Raw genomic sequence first — 18,053 nt, forward strand, 5'->3', positions numbered from 1 at the left:
TCCTTTTTGGAACACAGTATCAAGGTCTCAGCATGCCAATTACAATTACAAAAGCTTCTGCTGCCCCCAACCTTTCCTATTGAGCATAGCAGCAAGTATCATGTAATGAAGCACTGCCAGAGAGGGGCGGCTGCACTCAGACCAGACTGTGTAGTTAAAGCCAGATGGCAAATCACACTTCAAAAGGACAGCTGGTTACCAGAGTCTGAAAAAGCATCTTTATAGCTCCAAACCTAATTAGTTCAGACTAAAGTAATCAAACCAAGATACAATATACAAGCAGTGCCAATGACTCATCATACAAGGGACAACATAATTAAGCTTTAAATGTGTGCATGTGCAGGCTGCAACATTTGAAAGTTGTAGATCAATGTAGTTTCATAAGCAGTCATGGCCTCCATATTCTAGTAATCAATGACATCAGTTAACTCCATCACAGTTTATTGGTTTGGATCATCCAGAGAGCGTAATCTGCCATCAAATCTTTGCAGCCTTCGATGCTGCCTGCTGGCGTGAACCGTCTTTCTGCTGAACCTGTAAATCAGATCAAGGGAAAGAAATCAAGTCTAAACAGTTGATCATGGATGTATTTGGTAGAAATCAAAAATAAGTACTTAAGTAATGAACTACACTAACGCCTTTCATAATCCGTCTGCGAAGTTCCCCCTGTGAAAGCGGTCGCTCTTCCTCATCAGTGACAGGAGACTCCTCATACTCCAAACTGAGGAGTACAAACAATACAAACAAATCAGTGCTGTGGTGGAAGAAGGGTTTGAATGTAAGTATAGATTACCATTATTCAACAAGTAGGTGTCAAAATGAACAAATAAAAGTCCCACCTGTCAATCGCAGGTTGAATGGTGATGGTTTGCTGAAGCAGCTCTGGGTTTTGACCCAAAAGAAATTTAGCCAGGTCTTTAGGACTATAGTCTTTCTCCAGATCCTAAGAGTTGCAAAGAGACATACCGTTTATTATGGGGGAGGAATAAAGAAAATACAGCATTGGGTTGCACCATCTATGCATAAGATCAAGCGTTGCACAGTTTGAACATAACTTCAAATTTCGGATGTTTACACTCTGCTAATGTTTAGGGGTTGCACCAGCTGAGATGATTCCAATGTGCCTGAGTAGGTGTAAAGTACCCCCTCAAACACAGATTGTCATGTCACATTGTTTTGAAAGATGGGACAGCTTGGAGGAGAAGCAGAGGGTTTTACCAGCTGTTTCGTGTCTGCAACGTGTTCTTCATGATAGATTACATCAATTAGAAAGGTAAGACGACATAAATCTGAACTCCTGCTGTCGTTTACACAAGCAGAGATCATTTCATATGTACAATAATAGAGTATCATAATGTTAACGTATGTTGACGATTCCACCACATGATGTCAATGTTGTAATTTTACACAATAGATTAATTATCGTCTAATCATCATGCTTTGTCATATGTCAGTGTAATTCGATTAACTAGAGCAGTTATTGTTATCTGTTGGTCTGTTAAAGAGGCAATCAGGCATTGAAGTCAGCACTTACAAACACCCCATTAAGAAAAAGCTTGTCACTGATTGGCCAAATGGAGTAAAAACGTAATGTCTGCGACAATATTTCCGTTAGTTTGGACATTACTAGTTACTAGTTCAGATGAACCTCCCGCCCTCAACTTAAGTTACAAACTAACTAGTTTCAACATAAGGTTCTGTCTGGACTTATCAGCCCAACTTAAGATTCAACTTATATAGAGATTATGCAACAGTCCACAGAAATGTACAGTATGTAATATATTTCAATGTAGAACAGAAGCACTGGTTACTTTAGAGTTGAGGAAAGCTTGTATGGTGAGCAGCTCATTGGCCTTCTGCTCCACCAAACCCAGGTAGGACATGATGTTGTTCTCACTGATCCCTGCAGAGGAGCCCAGTTTATCCTCGATCACTGAGCAGTCACACTCTATTTTAGACACTATGCTGTTCACTTCTGTAAGAAATAAAAGTCAGGAGTTACTTAAATGTGTTTTTTATGATACATTTCTAGCTGAAGCTGCAGTATGTAAAAAAATAAAATATATAGTTTATTTGGTGCCTGTGCTGATGCAGACTAACATAAATGGAAGAAAATCCATTCTCACAGGTCTGTTATTTTTTCGTTTATTTCATGAGGCATTTTCTTGGAAATGTAATTTGATACAAATCACAGCCAAACCTGTTTTAATCTGGTCCAGGATTTTGCTGTTGATGCTGGCTCGCTGTTCACAGTCCTCAGCTTGATACTCAATCTCTTTTTGTTTCTCATCAAATTCTCTCATCAGGGAGCGATGATCCTGCTCCTGTTGCAAAGCGATTTCTCCAAACTGCTCAATCTCTGATTGTATCTGCAGATTAACAAATTACAGTGTCAACAAATCAATACAGTGAGAATTAAATCAAATGTAACAACATTTACCTTAATACTTGAATTTGATCATTCTAACTGCACTGTACTTTCAAAAAATTTCCTCCATCAAGAAGTAACTACACATTTCTGAGAACCTGAGATGTTTTAATACTTGTTGCTTATTATCATTACCCACATAAATCCAGTGCATTCTACCCTTGTAATGAGTAGGAGTAAGTGCAAATATTTAGTTATAAATGGAAGGGATAAATGTCCAGTGCATCCACAGCACAACATTTCAAACAGGAAAACAAACTCACCTGGCTGATTTGATCCCTCAGAACCTCAGCCTCATTGTTTTGCTCATTCACGAAATTAAAGAGCGCAAAGTTCCGGTCTTCAACTACACAGCAACACACGAAGGAGACACACTGATTTCTTCGAACTGATTTTTCCTCATTGTCAATGAATAATAACTTAAATATGAGTTACATTGTTAGCACATGCTCAAACAGATCCTGTCAAATGTTAAGGAGTTAATTCTCCAAACAGAAGGACTGTAAGATGCATTATCTTTGTGTAAGGACAAGTGTGTTTGTAAGACTCACCCTGGATGAATCTGGTAACCAGCAGGTCCAGGTTGTCCTCCCCCGTCACAGTCTGGATCTTCTCAAACACCTCCTCCAGAGTATCCAGAGATTCTTCTCCTGAATCCATCCTCCTGTGCTCCTTCAGCACTGACACCGAGGGAAATATGCAACATCACAAACAGATCAGTATCATCACGACAGACACTTCTCTTCTTTCCTTGTTATTTCTTTTTTTGAGGGCCTATACTTGAAAAATGTAGTTTTATACAGAGTTTCACATGTATGTTATTCCTATACAATGTCATCTTTTTCCACGGTGTTGATACAGTGGCTGAAACACAACAATACACACTGTGAAAAGGATTTTGTCATTTCTATAATCATATTAATACATTCACTGAGATGTTTGAGTGTGCTACTTCACTTGTCTTCGGTTTTAAAGACAAAGACAATTTTTTTCTAACTTGACGGTTCAGAAGATATTAGGATTACAAGTTTTTGCTCAAATAAGGACATGACTGTCTGGACTCCCTGAGGGGAACACATAGCTGTTGGCGAGGAGGCTCAAACCCGCCTCTTTACGTCACATTCTGCCTGTTTGAGTTCCGCATTTCCAATCTGGCTGCCGCCGTCAATTGGCTTCAAAACAGCGCTCAGGAACAGATGGGTGACGTCATGGATACTACGTCCATATTTTATACAGTCTATGATTACAACCCAACTTAAAAAATCCCAACAATCCCTTTAATATGGCTACAGAAGGCTTTTCTTAATTTCCAAATCATTCCATAAGGAACTTTACGTTTGTGCTGCATTCAGAGCTAATGGTACTCTTTGTTCTGGGCTGTCCTCATTTGTATGATTGTAGGATATTGTGCATGTAAATTAATAGCCAATAATAAATAAATGAACAAATAACATTCATTTCATTTCAGAGATTCTCCAATATAAAGATATAGATTTGTGCTCACTGGTAGGTTTAGCAACGCTTTTGGAATGAATATGAATATGAATGTAAGTTGGTGACATTAAGTGTCATCCAGCATCTCTGCTAGGAATCTAGGAGTCCTATTTGATCAAGATTTATCCTTCAACTCTCAAATTCAGCAAATCTCAAGGTCAGCCTATTTTCACTTGCGCAATATTTCTAAAATTAGACACTTCCTATCTCAGAGCGACGCAGAAAAACTAGTCCATACATTTGTTACCTCCAGGTTAGATTACTGTGACTCCCTCTTATCAGGCTGCCCCAATACGTCTCTAAAGACTCTTCAGCTAGTTCAAAACGCCGCAGCTTGAGTATTGACTAGAACTAGGAAGAGAGAGCACATCTCTCCAGTGTTAGCTTCTCTTGACTGGCTCCCAATATAATGTAGAATATAATTTAAAATCCTTCTTTTAACCTACAAAGCCCTTAAAAATCAGGCACCCGCGCATCTTAAAGAGCTCATAATGCCCTATTGCCCCTCTAGAACTCTATGCTCCCAACATGCAGGCTTGCTAGTTGTACCTAAAATCTCTAAAAGTAGTATGGGAGGTAGAACCTTCAGTTACCAGGCCCCTCTCCTTTGGAATCATCTACCAGTCAGGGTCTGGGAGGCAGACACCCTCTCCACTTTTAAGAGTAGGCTTAAAACTTTCCTTTTTGATAAAGCTTATAGTTAGAGCTGGATCAGGCTTGAACCAGCTTTTGTTATGCTGCTATAGGCCTAGACTGCCGGGGGAACTGGCGCACTGACACACTGGGATCCTAGCTCACCCCCTTCCCCCCAACCCCTTCATCACTTACTTTAAGTCTGCCTGTCCCATTTAAGTTACTAACCATAGACCTTTCTGGAGTCCCTGAGCTCCATTGTCTCGTAGATTCCTCTGAGACGTCCTCCTGCTGCAGACGTTCTGGACTCCAGCGGCAACAGCTTCTACTACTCGTCTCATCACTATCACCTCTCTCTCTTACTCCCCTCTATCTGTCTTTCCAGACCCAACTCGGTCGAGGCATGATGGCTGTCTAACACAAGTCTGGTTCTGCCTGTTAAAAGGAAGTTTTTCCTCGCCACTGTAACTAGCTAAATACTGCGATGTGCAATGCTCATGATGGATGGAGGTGGGGTCAGACTGAGTCTTACCCTGTCTTGAAGTTGGGTCCTGGTCATAATTTGACATAGAGTGGTCTAGACCTCCTATGTTTGTAAAAGCGTCTTGAGATAAAGTTTGTTGTGATTTGGCGCTATACAAATAAAGATTGATTGATTGATTGATTGAAGTGGCAATACAATTTCCAACATAATTGGTCTTACATTGTCTGTGTCCTGCCTCATGGCCGCCATCCTCTCCTCTCTTCTCGCTGCACTTTGTGGTCATAAACTCTTTCAGGCTACACTCGTGTGCGATAACCCTCTCCAGTTCCTTCATCTCAACATTGTACTGGGCGAGGTCCTTCTCTGCCTTCTCCTTCATCATGGTCATCTTGGACTGAGCCTCCGCCCTGGAGTAAAATATTTAATACTCAAGATATTTAACGAGAAAGATCACGAGAGGAAAACTGCTCTTGAAAATTGTCTCAACCTGGCATCGTAAGCAGCAGTGGACTGGATGACAACTTCCCCGATCTTCTTGCGTATATCGTAAAGTTCCTACAACACAAGAATCAGTAAAGAGAGCAGTGAGCAGTGAAACCACTTTAGAAATGTATTAACACACAAATATACAATCTATTATATGACCGTTGACCTTTTCTAGGCGGTTTTTAAGTTGCTGGAAACGGACACGCTCGATTTGAAGAGTCTGCAGCTCCTCCCGCAGGTGGCTGTTGTTGTTCAGCTGCTCATTGAAGCGTGTTAAGGCCTAGATGGTAAACAAAAGACAAAGACTTTAGATGTAAACCATGTACTACATGATTCTGTTTCAATCTGATCTGTAGGTTTCACCACTCACCCTGTCCAGTCTGTATTCCAAAGTGTGAATAGATTTTTCAGATTTTCTAACCTCATTCCTCTGTGTAGTACTAGCATTGACCTTGCATTTTCTCTGTTCTGCAATCTTCAACTCCATGCTTGATATCTGCCCACATAACCGACACAACATGTGACATATAGCTTGGTTGATGACAAAAACATTAGTAGATATGGAGTGAATCTTGAATTAATAGGATTTTATTGACCTCTTTCTCAATCTCTTTTTGACACTGCCTCTCCTTCTTCAACTCCTCCTCCATCACATCTTTCTGCTCCAGCAGAGCTCGAAGACTCTGGGCATCCTCACCGTCCTGTTGTTGGCGTGATGAGCTCTTACACACTCCAAGGTTTCGATGCACCTCCTCCTGCTCCTTCCGCAGCTTCTCTATCTCCTGCCTTCATCCACATCACATAAACACCCAAACAGGCAAATTAAAAACACATTGATTTTTGACTTTGTGGTCTACTTTATTGTGCATACTCACTCTTGTTTGCGTATCTGCTCCCGGGCCTGAAGATTGTATGCCTGCCGATCTCCTTCCATAATTTTGAACTGTCTCTGCAGCTTGGCCATCTCAGATTCTACAGAAAAGAAAAACATCATTTGAGCATCAAAGCTGTCCCACTCCTGCTACTTGCTAAATAAGATTTCCTATTGAGCTTTAAGATTCTACAGTTTATAAATGCAACACGGCCTACATTACCTGTGCCATCAATATCCATTTCACTGGTGTCTGAGCGAGCACTTACAGCAGATCTTCCCCGTGGCATTGCTCCAATGGTCTTTAATGGACTAAAATGGAATAAAAAGTAAATAAATGCTGTTTACAGAAAATATTAAACCTTGAAATTTAGTCTCATATTATTCTACCCAACCTGAGAATAAATTAAACATTTTTAAGACTTTAAAAAATTAAATGTATTTTCCATGGGTATTTTCTCAAATGTTTGAGATAAAAGTCTACAGAAACAGGTGTCTTTCAGTTCCTATTCACATGCTTGACATTTACCTTTCCAGTTTAATTTTTTCTTTTTTCAAGTTGAATTGTGTATCTGATATTTTACATGACAGATACTCACTCATCATCACAGCAGGCAGCTTTTATCATACATGACAGATACTCACTCATCATCACAGCAGGCAGCTTTTATCATACATACACACACACACACACACACACACACACACACACACACACACACACACACACACACACACACACACACACACACACACACACACACACACACACACACACACACACACACACACACACACACACACACACACACACACACACCATTTTTATTCCATACATGAACAGGAGATAAATCTTAAACATACATTACGTACATACATTACCTACAATATATACAGTGGGGCAAAAAAGTATTTAGTCAGCCACTGATTTTGCAAGTTCTACCACTTAGAAAGATGAGAGAGGTCTGTAATTTTTATCAGAGGTACACTTCAACTATGAGAGACAAAATGAGAAAAAATCCAGGAAATCACATTGTAGGATTTTTAAAGAATTTATTTGTAAATTATAGTGGAAAAAAAGTATTTGGTCAATAACAAAAGTTCGACTCAATACTTTGTAACATAACCTTTGTTGGCAATGACAGAGGTCAAACGTTTCCTCTAAGTCTTCACCAGGTTTGCACACACTGTAGCTGATATTTTGGCCCATTCCTCCATGCAGATCTCCTCTAGAGCAGTGATGTTTTGGGGCTGTCACTGGGCAACACAGACTTTCAACTCCCTCCACAAATTTTCTATGGGGTTGAGGTCTGGACACTGGCTAGGCCACTCCAGGACCTTGAAATGCCTTTTACGGAGCCACTTCCTCGTTGCCCGAGCGGAGTGTTTGGGATCATTGTCAGGCTGGAAGACCCAGCCACGTTCCATCTTCAATGCTCTCACTGATGAAAGGAGGTTTTGGCTTAAAATCTCATGATACATGGCCCCGTTCATTCTTCCCTTAACACGGATCAGTCGTCCTGTCCCCTTTGCAGAAAAACAGCCCCAAAGCATGAGGTTTCCACCCCCATGCTTCACAGTAGGTATGGTGTTCTTGGGATGCAACTCAGCATTCTTCTTCTTCCAAACACGACGAGTTGAGTTTTTACCAAAAAGTTCTATTTTGGTTTCATCTGACCACATGATATTCTCCCAATCCTCTTCTGGATCATCCATATGCTCTCTGGCAAACTTCAGACGGGCCTGGACATGTACTGGCTTAAGCAGGGGGACACGCCTGGCGCTGCAGGCTTTGAGTCCCTCTCGGCGTAGTGTGTTATTGATGGTAGCCTTTGTTACTTTGGTCCCAGCTCTCTGCAGGTCATTCATCAGGTCCCTCCGTGTATTTCTGGGATTTTTGCTCACCGTTCTCATGATCATTTTGATCCCACGGGATGAGATATTGCGTGGGGCCCCAGATCGAGGGAGATTATCAATGGTCTTGTATGTCTTCCATTTTCTTACAATTACTCCCACAATTGATTTATTCACACCAACCTGCTTGCCTATTGTACATTCACTCTTCCCAGCCTGGTGCAGGTCCACAATTCTCTTCCTGGTGTCCTTCGACAGCTCTTTGGTCTTTGCCATGGTTGAGTTTGGAGTCTGACTGTTTGAGGCTGTGGACAGGTGTCTTTTATACAGATAACGAGTTCAAACAGGTGCCATTAATACAGGTAACGAGTGGAGGACAGAAGAGCTTCTTAAAGAAGTTACAGGTCTGTGAGAGCCAGAAATCTTGCTTGTTTGTGAGTGACCAAATACTTATTTTCCACCATAATTTACAAATAAATTCTTCAAAAATCTTACAATGTGATTTCCTGGATTTTTTTTCTCATTTTGTCTCTCATAGTTGAAGTGTACCTCTGATGAAAATTACAGACCTCTCTCATCTTTCTAAGTAGGAGAACTTGCAAAATCAGTAGCTGACTAAATACTTTTTTGCCCCACTGTATATACACACACACAGACACACAAAATAAATTAAAGAAAGAAGACTACCACAAACAAAAACAGAAGGACGACAGAGGTTGGGAGCATCAATAATACTTAAAGCTTGAAGTTCATGTAAAGTGTAAGTTTGTGTTAATATTGCTGATTATAAAAATAATCCATCCCGATTAGGTCTACAAACTCTTCTAACCAGCTGCACACACTTTAGCAGCTAGACAACCCAATGTTACAAATATCATATGTGTCATAGATAACCCCTCTGTTCTGTCAGCTAATATACATTATGAAAAAGCTTTTGGAACAACAACATGAAGGATCTCTGTGAGGGCATTTGTCTCATCTTCTGGAGGTATTCCATATTCTTTGCCAGCTACTTGTGGAAAGAGAACCCCCTATATCCTTCTCCCACCAAAGTTGTGTGGGTGAGTTACTCTGAGTTATGGAGAGGCTCACTAGTTTATATATATTTGAGACCAATCCTCTTTTAGCAACAACTTCCCTCAGCTTATCATCAATACCTCTCTCTGTAGCCAGTGGCACTCCTTTATGTAACTTAGATTTAATTATAGAATTTATTTGTTGGTAATGCATGAAGGATGTATCGCTAAGATTATATTGTTCTTTTAGATGTTATATGAAATTATATTTCCATCCCTGATTATATCTCTCAGGCAATTGATATTAGACTGCTGCCACCTGTGGTTGACTAATTGTTTTCCACCTGCTTCAGAAAGAGGGTTATGCCATATATGGCAAGATGGGAGAGAACTTCAGTAATTTTTTAAGCCTATTATGAATTAATTTGGCAATTTTGCAAGAGAAAATAATAACTGGATTGTCAAGTTCTGCAGGAGGATATGGATAATACCACAAATAAGCCAATGATATTTTGTTGTTGATATTAGCAATAATTTCTGTCAAATTAGTATTGCCATAACCCCATGTATGGTGTAGTCATAGACTCAGACCTTAATTTCAGCAGCTACATTAAGACCATTCCAAAGTCAGCCTATTATCACCTTAAGAATATATCAAGAATTAAAGGACTTATATCTCAGCAGGATGCAGAAAAACTCGTCCATGCATTTATCTTTAGCAGACTAGACTACTGTAACGGGGTCTTTACAGGACTCCCTAAAAAGTCCATCAGACAACTGCAGCTCATACAGAATGCTGCTGCTCAAGTCCTAACAAGGACCAAAAAAGTAGACCACATCACTCCAGTTCTTAGATCTCTACACTGGCTTCCTGTCTTAGCTCACTTTAAATTAGAATTTTAATGTAATTTTTAATATATTCTAATTTTCCTTTTCTTTTCTGTTTTATTATATTTGTCATTTTAATTGTGCTCTTTTGTGCTTGTCTGAATGTTTCCAATGCTTTTAATGTTTTAATGTAAAGCACATTGAGTTGCCCTCGTGTATGAAATGCGCTATACAAATAAAGCTGCCTTGCTTTGCCCTGCCCATGTGATGGTAGCATTATAAGATAAATACTATTGGTAAATGTCTGGCACTGCCAATCCACCTTTATTTCATGGTAAACAAAGTTTAGCTTTTATCATTCTTGATTACTGAAACACAAATGTTAAATCTGAGTCTTATCATTACGTCAGCAGAATAGTGAAGGCCTTGTAATGCATGTGAGGTCATACAAACTGCCTATAGTGCACAAAGCTAATTTGGTACCTAGCCTAACCAAACAAATTAGCAATGATTACTAGCTAGCTGTTACAGAAGAATTAACTTATTTGACTTGTAAGTTGTTAGTTAACATTCTAAAGGGTTGAAGGTTTCGAAAAGGTGTAAGCTGTTTAAGAAAAATAAGTTAGGGACTCACCAGCTGAAAGTTCAAAGTGAAAACACGGTGGAGTCTCTGAGGACGCACAGCTGACAAACTACAACATTAATTGTTGTTAGCAACCGTTGCTAGGTATTAGGGTCTCCATGTCCCTGAGTAAAGCCTGACAGGCTACATTCAGGTGTATGGAGTTCTGTATTCACGATGATGTTTAGTGGACAATGTTGGCTTTACCGTGGTTGAGCCACCTGTAACATTACAAGATTTTTTAAAACCACTATCACTGGGGAGGATGAGCTGCCTGGCATCCCTGAAGGCATCCCTGAAGGCCTTTAGCTCTTGGTCAAACCCGGAAGACATCACATGGGCATGTTGCTACCTTGGCTGACACACTAGCAAAAAGAAAATCTGAGTAAATTGAGAAACTGTTGAAAACTGTCCCGTATTAGCCAGGACATCCCGTATATTGAGACTTTTAAACGTAAACTAAAAACACATTTATTCAGTCTGGCTTTTATGTAGGGTTTAACAATTTTGTTACTTACCTTTTATTGTAATATTGATTTAAATGCTGCTTTATTATTTTAGCAATTATAACTGTTATCTTATTCCATTTTTATTTACCTATTCATTCATTTATTTATTTTATTTATCTACTCAGTTTCTATTAATATTTTTAGCCTTAGTTTTATTTTCAACTCTTATCCTTACCTTTTTAAAAACTTATTAAATATTTGTATTCTTAATTAATTTTGATGCTTTAACTTATTTTAATAACACATATTTTATTGTTGGTGTGCATTGGTCTCTATTTTAGTCTCTATTTTAATCTATTTTTATTTTTATTTTTTATTAGTACTATTTTTATTATTATCATTATTATTATTTTCCCTTAATATGTCTTGCCATTGTTTTACTTTTGCTTCTTTCTTGTTTTTCAATCGCTGTAAAGCACTTTGGGTTGCATTTGATTTGTATGAAATGTGCTATATAAATAAAGCTTGATTGATTGATTGATTGATTGATTGATTGATTGATTGATTGATTGATTGATATATTGGGCTAAATTGGTATGTTTTATACGGGACCTCAATTGTCCCATATATTGACTATTAACTCTTGTAAATACAGCAGACTGCAGTCTACAGATTCTAGATCAGATAAAACGGCAGTGGCAGATCAAGTGCCAATCACACTGCCTGTCATACAATCACAGGACCCCTCACCCGCATCAGTTCTATACCTGCAAAAAAAGTGAGGAGAGGATTTTCTCTCTGATGGCCATTAAATGGTCAGACTCAAGAAACAGATGCAGCGCAGAGCTGATCAAAAATGAACTTCAAATATCTGTAAACTGTGACTTGTCATGTAAGGACTTCTCTCTGGTTGTGCAAAAGGACAAAAGACTGCTTGAGTCAGTCAAGAGCGTTTTTATTTACAGTCTACGGTCAAGAGCAGCAAAAAGTATCCATGGAAAAAGTACATTTGGCGAGTCATACTCCTCTGTTGCATTTTATTTATATTTTGCCTGATTTTTTATGTAAAGAGATAAATTGTGGTTTCTTTGAGGTTTATTCATATGAGGTTACATAATGATACAGTAAGGATTAAAGTGAATATACACACTTTCTGCATTTCCAGTTGAATCAGAATATGAATATACGCTGAATTAACACATCATGCTCACACACCACCATGGCACTGTGCACCTGTCCCTTATTTAGTAGTGAGAAAGTTGGCAACCCTAGACAAATGTGTGTACAGTACAGTGTACAGTGTGTATGTAAATGGTGAAAGTGTTTCTTGCATTAATATTAACTGTTTTGAGAAGCAGTGTTAAGATGCTGGAAGTGTACTTGCGTCTTTTCATTTATTCGACCTTGCAGCTTGTACAACACCACACGTTTGTAAAGAAATGTTGTATATTTTCTTACCTCGTTTCTTTGACAACTTTGAACTTACAGAATTAATTCATAAATGTATCAGGTTTATAAGGCCTCATCAGCCCTCAACATTAGCTGTCTTCCAAAAGGGACTCAATTGTTCTCTAAAACCAAAACTACAAGAATCATCCAGTTATAGACTTTATTATAGTGAATATAAACAAATGTTATTCTGCTTTTTGAATACTTGGTACATGATTGAGGCTATGTAGGCATCTTGTTTTTACAACTACAGATTCATATCACATTATAGGTCATGGTATTCATCAGTACAGTTTGTTTTCTTACCTAGTAGGCCAAAGCTAGTTAATTCATAAATTCAAAACAAATGCAAATTTATTTTTCTCAAGAATAATGATACAAATTCTAACTTATTGCCAGAAATTAATCTGTGCAATTTTGCTATAGTTTATTGTGCTGGTTCTGGTTCTGGGTTTGGCTGTGGTTCTTCCTGGGCAGGTATTGGTGGGACACCCTCTAGAAAGGTACAGAAGTGTTCTTTGGTATTGAGTTCAGGTTTTCTCAGCAGGAAGTGGCATTTTGGGAAGAAGTAGACTGCCATCAGTCCGAAGTTGCTTGCCAGAGTGAAAGACACATTCACAATCGACTTGCTCTTTGTATCCAAGCCTATGTAGATTGGAATAAAGGTCACCCAAAACACACAGTAGATCAGGGAGGAAAAAGTGATGTCTCTGGCAAGGTTATACTGGTGAGGAGGCTTTGCTGCCATGAAGGTGCACATGAAAGATGCCAGGGCCATTGCACAGTTTAAACCTTGCATTAATGCAAACCCACCCAAGGATTCCACTGGACATGCTAGAAAATCTCTAACAAAGTTTATTGTCATATTTGCTCGATATTCTGACAGAGAGGGCCCAGCCTGGACATACCAGCCACAGATACCAGCCTGCACAGCACAGCAGGCCAGCAAAAACAGCCAGCTTCCATAGCACCTTAGTACATGCAGGTGGGAGGCAGCCATCTCTGGGAACTCTGACACGTAGACTATCTGTTTTGAAAAAAGGGTTGATTACAACATGCTCTATTTGACTTGTCCCCTATTTAAGCTATATCCCTTCAGAGGGAGTGCTGCTGTTCTGATTCCTTTCAGAAGATAGTCACAGCTGTGCTGATATTCAGCACAACAGCACCACCCTGAGTGTGATTGAAATATTTAATGACTTTTAAACAACAGCTTTTTTAGCTGCAGACAGGAGTGAACAGTGGTGGGTGTTTTCAAACATTGATTCTGCAACTACACAGGAACTTTATTGTTGCCAAATAATCCAAATATTGTCAAGGACAATTGCTGTTTTGTCTACTCACTATGTCACGCCTGTCATGCCTGTATCCTGCACATTCATGTGTGTTTTCATATGTGACCTGTGTGACTCAGGTAACAGTTAAATAAATCCATACAAAAGATTTCCTGTAATGTGAATTAACTATTTTTAGAACACCTGAGGCAGGGCGATACCAGTAAAAGTCACTGTGATGTTGTAATGTATATGAGCACTCATGGAATGCCTCTTGTCCAATCAAATCTCTTGGTCTGAACAACAGCAAATAATTCTTTTAACTTGTATCCTCACCTGCAGAGAGATGAACATGATAATGGAGAAGGCAACTGTTTGGAAAATGCTGATGAGGGGCAGCTGAAGATGACACACCACATCCCCTGGCTGCCCCAGGAAGAGCAGCAGACAAAGGCAAGCTCCCATCAGGCTTAGCAGGGCCACAAAACTCAGGACACCCCCTGAGGCCTTCACCATAAGGGTTCCACGGTACTTCAGGAACACTACTACCACTGAACCTTGACATATCAGCAGCAGCACAACAGCCAGGATGATCAGCAGAGCCTCAGTGGAGTCCCAAGACAAAACATCAAAGGTGGGTTCAGTGCAGTTAGTGCTGCGGATCAGAGACCATTCACCCTTTGGGCACTTAGTGCACTGGATGTCCTCTGTTAGTCAGAAAGCACAAGAGGAAATTTGGTTTGGTTAACAAGCAGACGGCCAAATCAAATCAAACCATTACTGCAAGTGATGTAGCGTTTGATTTTATCACTACTCACCCTCATTCTACCAGAATATCTGACATACGCACAAAGCTTACCCAGCTAGAATGAACTACTGTAACAACAACAGTTGTCAAACAATCGTATCATGAACTATAGAATTGATGTATTTAAAAAAGAGAAAGAAAAACTGTTTTGTTGTTGGAAAGTTGGGTTAATCTGACAGTTTGTGACAATTCAAATATGAATTGATGGCAAATAGGAATAAAATAAATAGTTTGAACTATAAAATCAAAGCACACAGGCCACCTTTTTTATTTTGAAAAGTTCTTCTTATGAAACAGATTTTAAAACACATTTTTCCCCCAAAATGTTGCACCTTTCTCTTAAATAATAGTTAAATAATAATGCAATGATTAATTAAATAATACCAAAGTCGTGAGACATTTCGGGAAACATATTACCCTCATTTGCCTGGTAGGTGCCTGGCTGACAGTCAATGCAATCAAAACAGCAGGAGTGGAAGCCCTTCACTCTGCGGACCTGTCCTTTCGCACATGCTGCTGAACAGGTGGACTTAGGAACCTGCAAATGTTGTGACATCGCAGTTACATATCCACAATTCAACTCTATTCAACTCTCCAGGAACAGTACTGGATTATGATAAGTGGTAATTTAACAACATATTATCAAAAGGGAATATGTCAGAAATTTCACATCAAATATCTATAAACATTAGATTTTACCTCAGAGTTTGAAGTGTGCCAAATGAACTGGGACTTGTTGATGGTCAGTGTTTGATAAAAGCTTCCAACTGGCCTAAATTTTAAAATAGTGTCTTCCCACTCCCACTGGATCATATTGTAACCAATGTTTGGGTTGCCATCACTGTCAAACACCACATTTGTGCCATTTATTTCTACTGATGTATTTCTTAAAACCTCCAATAGCTGTAAAGAAGATTAATACACAATGCAATTAAGGTGCTGTGTTATAAATAATATCCTTTAAAACATAGAAAACAAAGCAATAGATCAAAAAATTACCTTCCAAGGATAGATTTTGGTTTCTGGTCCCCTTATGCAGGCAGTGGCATTGCATTCCAGCAGATTGTGCAGTGCCTGTGCTGCACTGTAGACGGCAGCATACACACCGAAAGCTAAGCGCTTCACTACAGGGTCCTCCACCAGGCTGATATTAGCAGGTGACAAGCCCCAACAGTGTGGGCAGGGATTGTCAGGATTTCCATACTTTGGTGGTGGTGTTTGTTGAGGCGTCCTCGCCCTCTCCTCACTCAGTTTAGTTAAGAGTTCCAGTGTGTAGGGACTCAGCAGATCCAGGGTCTGCATGTTGTCAGTGAATCCAATTATTGTGCCGACTGACTGGATGTTTGGGAGAGAGGTCAGTTGGTAGTGGATTGACCAGCTTGTGCTTGCGATCCATACACCTGTCATGTTCCTTCTGATCACCTAGAAAAGATTGGATTGATTGAACTGTTAATTTTTCTATAACATCTTTTTTTACGTCTTCAAAGTTCTGTTAGATAATTCTCTGCGCTACTAACCTCTTTAAAAAAGATCTCAGCAGACGTTGGGAGAGAAAACAGCACCACCACACCAACATTAGCTGTTTTAATGTTGTCAATGATGGTCTTGACAACTGGTTCAGGGTCCGTGTACACAGGAATCAGGCCCTGATAGGCCACACAGACAGACTTATTTTCTGCTATTTTGGAGAATTCCTGCACCCCTCCTTGTCCGTACTCCTCTTCACTGCCCACAATGGCCACCCAGTTCCACTGGAACTCATTCAGCAGCAGCACTATGGCTTCCACCTGCCATTTGTCACTGGGCACAGTGCGGAAGAAGGACGGGTAGAGGAGCTTGTTGCTAAATTTGTCACTGGTGGCGCCATAGCTAATCTGTAGTGAGAAGAGTCATATTTTACAACACCACTAGCTCTGCGCATCATTGACTGAATGACAGAATGTGCATTTACTGTTTCTGAGTTAGCTCCATTAGGAACACTGTAGATGGAGATGTTGAGCTGAACATTTAAAATTTAGAATACAGTAGAAGAGAAAGTCTTTATTATCCGTACACAATGATGATAATAAAGAGCATGAGATTTAGACATCCACTGTGACATGGTGAACATTTACTCCATATATTGCATACTGCTAATAAAAAATGTATCGTGCACAGTAGATAATATATATTGCATGGTGAGAAATGTATATTGCATGTTGGAGAAAGTACATTGCACAGCAAAAAAAGGAGTGTCTCTCAAGGGATACTTGTAGGGGAGCAGGGGGGTTGATGCAAAAATGAATTTACTTTGATCTTTATTTATGTTTTTGTGACATTTCAAATAAGTCTTAAATATTTTTTTTAATCAAACCTGTGGCATCAGAAAGAATCCCAGCAGTTTTCCTATTACAGACACCATCTCTGAGCTGTAAGGACCAATCACGGCTGACATGCTGGTCTCGTAGTCGGTGTAGTTACACTCCACAGACAATGCATTGGTTGATTTTCCAGTGAGGAAAGAGAGAGTTGGTTTCACTACGACGGCGGATTGTCTGCATGTGTCATAGATTTTAAACCCTAATTTCCGACCAGGGAGTAGAATTTGATTTGCGTTGATCTCATCCACTGCATATTTCATGACTAGAGCAAGACCCAGTCCAAAATTATTCACACTGGGGACAACAGGCAGAGAAAACAAGAGACAAGCCCTTTAAGTGAGGTAATGCATACATTTTGGCAATATATAGTCCTACTAAGTGCTCAGTGTCAAAAATACAATATTTTATTACCTTTCACAACTGATGTTGTTCGGCTCTCTCCTCTGTGTCAGGTTGCTGGTGAGATCGTTGATTGAGAATAGCCCTCCAAGCATGATGTCCCCAGGCAAATCAAAGAGACTGGTAGATATGTTATTGAACCATTCAGGTGAAGTCACACTGTGACTCAATCTGAAGGTAAGGCATAAAATCAGCAGAGGGAAAGGAGCAGCCATGCTGCTGAAAAGCTGCAGAAGAAAGCTAGAATAAAGAGGACAGCATTGGTATGTGTCAGTTCAGACACAACAAACAAAATTGTTGCATGCAAAGTCACTCAAAGTATGTTGGTACGATTGGCCCCTCCTCTCTTCGGCCACCTGAAAGTGTAATACCAATTTACTGCAAATCAAGTGAAATTGTCCTTGTAATATTGACCTGCATTTACATTTGTGGTATAAAAAAAATATGTATTATTTACACTATTTTTGTGACTTGGACTAGTTTGAAAGAACCTTTATTTTGAAGGAATTATAATAGGGGCATTGCATTGGATGGCATGGGCATGAAAGGAAAAACCCACTTTGTGCTCTCTGTCTGTGTGTGTGTGTGTGTGTGTGTG

The 18,053-nt window shown here is 39.6% G+C and overlaps 2 protein-coding genes across 3 annotated transcripts; both read right to left on the reverse strand.

The window, feature by feature from the left end:
* Positions 1–420: 420 nt before the first annotated feature.
* Positions 421–10,860, reverse strand: ccdc114 (coiled-coil domain containing 114). Of its 2 annotated transcripts, none has more exons than XM_034691421.1 (15): positions 10,729–10,860; positions 6,620–6,708; positions 6,401–6,497; positions 6,122–6,311; positions 5,896–6,021; positions 5,692–5,805; positions 5,527–5,594; positions 5,259–5,446; positions 2,980–3,108; positions 2,692–2,774; positions 2,201–2,369; positions 1,812–1,975; positions 840–943; positions 637–721; positions 421–534 (listed from the first exon to the last, which is right to left on the reverse strand). In XM_034691421.1, the coding sequence occupies exons 2-15, from the start codon at positions 6,684–6,686 to the stop codon at positions 478–480; spliced, it is 1,641 nt and encodes a 546-aa protein (XP_034547312.1). In that variant the 5' UTR covers positions 6,687–6,708; positions 10,729–10,860; the 3' UTR covers positions 421–477. The 2 variants fall into 2 exon arrangements, with proteins under 2 accessions (XP_034547312.1, XP_034547321.1); XM_034691430.1 differs by lacking the exon at positions 10,729–10,860 and adding an exon at positions 8,434–8,474.
* Positions 10,861–13,041: 2,181 nt separating this feature from the next.
* LOC117815793 (taste receptor type 1 member 3) lies at positions 13,042–17,670 on the reverse strand. The gene is made up of 8 exons (XM_034687716.1): positions 17,468–17,670; positions 17,050–17,350; positions 16,214–16,570; positions 15,696–16,118; positions 15,396–15,599; positions 15,114–15,234; positions 14,225–14,595; positions 13,042–13,641 (listed from the first exon to the last, which is right to left on the reverse strand). Exons 1-8 carry the CDS (start codon positions 17,668–17,670, stop codon positions 13,042–13,044), a joined length of 2,580 nt encoding a protein of 859 aa, XP_034543607.1.
* Between the last annotated feature and the right edge of the window lie 383 nt (positions 17,671–18,053).

Source organism: Notolabrus celidotus, chromosome 1, assembly GCF_009762535.1.
Source record: "Notolabrus celidotus isolate fNotCel1 chromosome 1, fNotCel1.pri, whole genome shotgun sequence".
Lineage (NCBI taxonomy): Eukaryota > Metazoa > Chordata > Actinopteri > Labriformes > Labridae > Notolabrus > Notolabrus celidotus.